Genomic DNA, 6,308 nt, shown 5'->3' on the forward strand with positions numbered 1-6,308 from the left:
AAAGAGCCAACTGAAAATTAAATAATTCTAAAATTGTCACATTGGTTACTTAGATAAATATTTAAAATATTATGTGTCATCATGCCATTAATAAGAATATTTATTAATCACTCAGTAGAAAGATGTTAAAACAATAGCATTTATTTCAAACATATAATTAGTGCCAAAGAATATATGTTAGGACAAACTATAATTTCATCAGTATATATATTTTTATGAATATATATACAAATATTTGTAAGCAGAAATTAAAAATCTGTGAATATGAAAATATCAATTTCTATATGATAAAATAATACTGAGTAAAGGGAAGTGCAATTCTGGTTGAATCATCCCCACAGATGAAACACGCAGACATCAAGGCAGAGGAAAACACTTCCACAGTGACACAGTTTCTCCTCCTGGGATTCTCTGACCTTCCAAACCTCCAGGGCTTTCTATTTGGTATGTTCTCCATAATGTATGTGACTATCATAATTGGAAACAGCTTCATTATTGTGATAACCAGAATTGATCCTACACTACACAAACCCATGTATTTTTTCCTGACTAATTTTTCTTTTCTGGAAATCTGTTATGTTTCAGTCATTCTGCCTAGGATTCTGTATAGCATTTGGACCCAGGACAGAAGCATTTCTCTTCTGGCCTGTGCCACACAAATGTGTTTCTTTCTAATTCTGGCAACTACAGACAGTATTCTCCTGGCTGTGATGTCTTATGACCGTTATGTAGCTATCTGCAAACCTCTGCACTATCCTCTGGTCATGAACCAGACAAAATGCACACAGCTTGCAGTGGGTTCCTGGCTCAATGGATTGCCTTTCCAGCTAGGGCAAACTTGTCAGATATTCTCTCTACATTTCTGCAATGCTAACCGGATAGATCACTTCTTCTGTGACATACCCCCTGTACTTAAGCTGGCCTGTGGAGATACTTCTCTTAATGAACTGTTTGTCTTTTTAGTGACTGTCTTGCTTGCTGCAATCCCTTTTTTATTAATATTGACCTCATATAGCAAAATCATTGCCACCATTCTGAGACTGCCCACTGCTCAAGGATGGGCAAAAGCCTTCTCCACATGTTCTTCCCATCTGGTGGTGGTGCTTTTGTTTTATGTCTCTGCATCTATTACCTACTTAATGCCAAAGTCAAGACATTCTGCAGTAAGTGACAAACTCCTTTCTCTTTTTTATACCACTGTGACTCCCATGTTCAATCCCATGATATACAGCCTTAGGAACAAGGATGTAATTGCAGCTCTGAGAAAATTATTAATTAGAACAGTACAATAGATTTATGTTAAGTGATTAAATTGCAACCATAGTTCTCACATAGACTGTTACACATGCATTTCCCCTTTGAAATGTTACTGACTGTTATGACCTCCCTTTGCTACTTTTGAAAGTTAGTATAGCACGACTTTTCTTAAAAATCACTAACCAAATTGATTTATTGTCAATGTTGTATGTCTAATAAAACATTTTAGTTAAATTTTTCTTTGACATTTTTCTACATGTGTGTAATACATTCCCTAATCTTATTAAAACTCAATTCCTCTATAAAAATTCTTCCCCACATATAGGTGTTTTTGCTCTTTCATGACCCATTGAACATAACTTAAGCCCTCTATGTGATCACAGGTTTGAATATATTATGCATAATCAACCTTAGGCATGGATTCTTATTCATTCTCATTGAATCTGTTAGTAGATAGGATTTATGTAGGCAGAATAAGTTTTCTCATCATTTTCTTAACTTATTTTTGATAGTGTTATTTGTAGACATATGTATTTCCTAAATACAGACTGCTCAGTGTGTTTAATGTTATTTGTTTGCATACTTTTAGGGATGATCATTTGGTTTTGGATAACCAATTCACCTGCTCTTATCCTGGAAAGACAAAAGAATATTTGTTTTTCTGTTAGTGTTCTATTGTTGCCTTTAGTTGTTTGGTATAGGTCAAGCTTTCTTGACTTTCCTCATTCCAGCTTAGCCTGTCTATTGCTGTTATCCTTGTTTAGTTAAATTTTAGTTAGTCACATTGGTGAGATTTTGTGTGTTCACACACATAGAAATGATACAAAACTTTGCAAAGGACTTTTAGTAATTGAATATAGCATTTATGTTCACTTAAAATAACAAAATGAATTTCTAGCCAGACAGTGTAGCACACTCCTTTAATCCCATCACTCAGAAGCCAAGGAGGATCTCTTTGAGTTTAAGGACAGCCTGACCTACAAGAGGTAGTTCCAGGACAGGCTCCAAAACTACAGAGAATCCCTCTATTGAAAAACAAAAACAAAAATGAAAAGAAAAAAAGAAAGGAAAAGAAAATGAATTTCTAAAGTTAATGTCTGAATTGTGTTTATCTTTGTACAAAATATTCAATAGAATAGAATCAAAGTTTTACTAAGCGACTAAATGGGAAAAAACATACAAAAGATGCTTAATACCAATTATGTAGTTGTCGGAGTCCAACTTGAAGAAAATATCTCTTGCCAGGTTAGGGCCATTGGGAATCAAAAATATAGTAAAGAAAATGAAGACATGAAAATAATAAGACAGAAAGTCATAGAATAGTATCGGGAGGGAGTTTCAGTGAATACTGAAATAGCCTGAGTTTAATTTCCAATTGCTTACAATATCCCAAAAGGTAGGAGAAAGACAACAAAAAGGGCAATAACATGATACAGGGAAATGAACAGACCAGTTGAAGTTTGTGGGCTTTATCCATAGTTAAACGTTTTGTGACTATATCAAAACAAGGCAAGTGCACACTGTAGACCAAAATATTCTGTAAACAAACAACTCCCTGGGTGGAATCCAAAGTTATCTCCTTAAAAGAATTGGAACACCCAGTTGGATCCTTAGACTTTTGTTTGAGGTAGAAATATATCTACTTCTCTATTCCTGAAATACAAGGTCTGGTTATTAGCCACACCTGTTGATAATAACCTTGATAAAGCAGAATGCACTGATTTAAATCTAGGTGGGAGTTTTGTTGAGGTAGAAACATAATAACTTTGAAGGAATAGAGGTTAGTCCCAGCTCTCTGACCTTTGGTCAGCATGGCAATAGGATCATATTTTTGGGCTTCCATTTGTAGTGACATAAAAGTAAGTTAAAACAAAGTGACTTAAAGTTACAGCAGTAAGGTATTAATATATAGGATTTAACCACATTAAAACCAATTACGTCATCCAAAATTGACACATTGATACATAGTCTTCCATCATTGGGAAGGATGTCAACATATAGACTGGATGATAGTGCGTAATTATTAATTGTACTTTTTTAAATCACAATCTTAACATTTCTGTAAATTAATGAAAGAGTCTCAGTCATTTAATATTATCTTCCATTTATTTTGGGAATGTGAGTTCATGTATGTTTATATGGGGTTTCAGGGGTTTTATCAAAATTCTCCTATTGAATTTGAAATCAAGAAGGACAACAATTCATTGTTAGAAGTTTTAATGGTATACAGATCTCTTCTACAGGACTGAGAATTCAATTCTTATTTGTTGTCAATGGTTTAAGCAGTCACATCCATGTGCATTCACCAAGAATGAAATGCATCGTGTATCACAATCTCTATATAAAAACAATAAGCTTAATCCGTCAGTTTCCATATGACATATTTATAAATCTAAATTACATTGTCCCTAATCTTGACATCTGTATTTCCTGTTATATTTTCTTTAGTACCATAATATACTTAATAATTATATTGGCATATCAAATATTTTTAAAGAATAGATTAAGACAATTGATAGAGTAATGAAATTTAAAGTATTCTGTCAGAATTTTGGTGAGCTTAGATTTATAAAACAATAATTGAAAACAACATTGAACCTACGAATTATCTCAACAAGATTATTGCACTCATATAAAAATGTAAGCTTCTTTGAACTTAATTTCAAAACCTATGGTAACTTGGTAGTTACCATTTAGTACTACATTCATAACATAAGTCATTGGAAATATTATAAAATTTGGTTTATAATTGTACTGACCATCTGCATTTCTTTCCTTCCATGCACACACACATAATGGTATATATTATTTGCATATACTACCAATTTATTAAAGATACTCTCATGGAAACCCACCAATACTTTCAGTAGACTTCTGACTAATGTTGTACCTCTCCTATCTTCTTATTATCTCTCTCTCTATCTCTCTTTCTCACATACACTCATACATGCTCTAAATATTCATATATGAGTTCAATATATATTGATATATATAAAATATAGAATCTACAAATGACAGGAAACAAAAAAATCAGACTTTCGTAACGTAAAGAAATAAAATCATATTACCAAAAAAGAATTACTTATTATAAGTCTTTTCAATTTGTATGCATTTTTCTCTAAAGAACATATTTTTTTTTCTTCATGGTTGCCATAACAGCTACCGTGTGTTCATTTGCCACATTTTCTTTAGCGATTCCTTTTTCAAATAATGTTAGGATTGCTTTCTAAACACACCTATAATTAACAGTGCTGCCATGAAAATGGATGTGACAGTACTCTTGTCCTCTGTTGATTTAGAAACAATTGATGCTTCTTCTTATAAAGTTTAGATTGGTTTGCAGTCTACAAAAGTATAAAATTATTCTTAATTTTTGTTCTCATTGGTTTTGAGTATTTTTTTTTCATTATTGTGATCTTCTATTTCAGTGAATTTGTGTATACATGTGTGAATTTAAGTCTATCACAAAAGGACATGGACCATGGAAAATCAGAAAGGGGTGTTAGATCCTTTGAACTTAAATTTTTCTTAATTGCTAAGCTACCATTCCTGTTCTATTATTTTCTTCCTAATATCTAAAATTCACAATGATCAAGATACAATTTAGTATAGTTTTGATCCATTTTTCCTTGAAGGTCAAAGGGGCAGGACATTTTACTATGTGTAGTGGATATCTATTTATCATCTTTTGTCAACTGTTTGTTTCAATAGCCATTTATATTATGGATAATTTAAAATGTTTTCTCTTTAATTTTTTATGTTTTTCTATTTTAGATGTTAATACTGAGCCTGATTTATCCTAAAAAATGATATCTTGTATTCTATTCTGCATATATCTTTTTAGTTGATTGTTCCTATGGATACTTTTATTTAGTGAAATCATGATTTTGTTCATTTTTAATAGGGTGCTGGCGAAGAATTTGTATCACCTTCTTGGTCTGGTATATCTTATAAGTTATTGGGTATCATTCTTAGGCATGGTTTTCTGAGAATTTTAGTACCTCTCATGTCAAATAATCTCAGTTTACTCCAATAAATTCATAAGGTGGGTGTCATTTATATAAACACTCAGATTCACAATCAACCTGTGTCCTAAGTGGAGTTAAACCTGCCGATAAAATGGAATCCCTAAGGGCAAAGCAAATTCTGACAAACCACTCTTGACGCAAAATGAAGTAATTGTCTAAGGAACAGAATTATATCAACACATATATTTCCATCATATAATAATGATAATGTTGAAAAACAAGTAAAATTAAAAAGATATATAGTAAATCTATATAAAGAAAACTGTTGATATTAAATAAAATTGAATTTTCATCTTAAAGAAGACATCTGTATAACATCTAAACTTCTAGGAATATTAAAAATGAATCACCAAAGGAATAGAGAACAACAGGATGAAGAGAATGGTTATAAAATGTCAGAAACACAAAAACATTGTGACTTACAAAGATGGGTAAGTAAAGAAAAAAATTTTATATGTGAAGTCACACCATTACAGAGGTTAGCTTTAGAGAGAAGAAGGAATAAATCTTCTAAAGTGCTTTTCAAACATTTAAAATTATATTTCATTTTGAGTTTTCTCACAATATAATAGGATGTTTTTCTTCCACAATACTGGACTGTTTGTACTTTAATGTTGACTTGCCAAGTAATATATGCCCAGAGTGAAACATTTGCATGATTCCTATGAGGAGAGCAATTGACTAATAGTTAGATGTCAGGCCTGCTTCAGAGGAAGGAAATCATGTCAGTTACTATAAACCTAGTCAAAATCCCAAAGCTAGGGAAATCATAGGCTCTAGTTAGGAATCTTCTTGATGTTGCTAAGTGGGCATAATGTTACCTGCCTTCTAAATGCTATATCTGTGTTGCTCACAGGCTTGCTCAAAGGAACTTATCTTTTACAGATTGTGATGATTATGCAAAGATTAATCAATGATTAAATGTTAAAAATCAGTGACTAAATGTTCAATTATAGATGGGATAACTCATCCTTCTTTACCCCAGTGTTCAGGGAACATATTGAAAGACTGGGTATAAGTATG

The 6,308-nt window shown here is 32.1% G+C and overlaps 1 protein-coding gene across 1 annotated transcript; it reads left to right on the plus strand.

Annotated features, from left to right (window-relative positions):
- Window positions 1–341: 341 nt before the first annotated feature.
- Window positions 342–1,292, plus strand: LOC121445119 (olfactory receptor 10AG1-like). The gene has a single exon (XM_041647117.1). The coding sequence runs from the start codon at window positions 342–344 to the stop codon at window positions 1,290–1,292; it is 951 nt and encodes a 316-aa protein (XP_041503051.1).
- Window positions 1,293–6,308: the final 5,016 nt, after the last annotated feature.

This window comes from Microtus oregoni, unplaced genomic scaffold (assembly GCF_018167655.1).
Source record: "Microtus oregoni isolate MIOR12 unplaced genomic scaffold, Mior012 000160F_ref0000428, whole genome shotgun sequence".
Classification (NCBI taxonomy): domain Eukaryota; kingdom Metazoa; phylum Chordata; class Mammalia; order Rodentia; family Cricetidae; genus Microtus; species Microtus oregoni.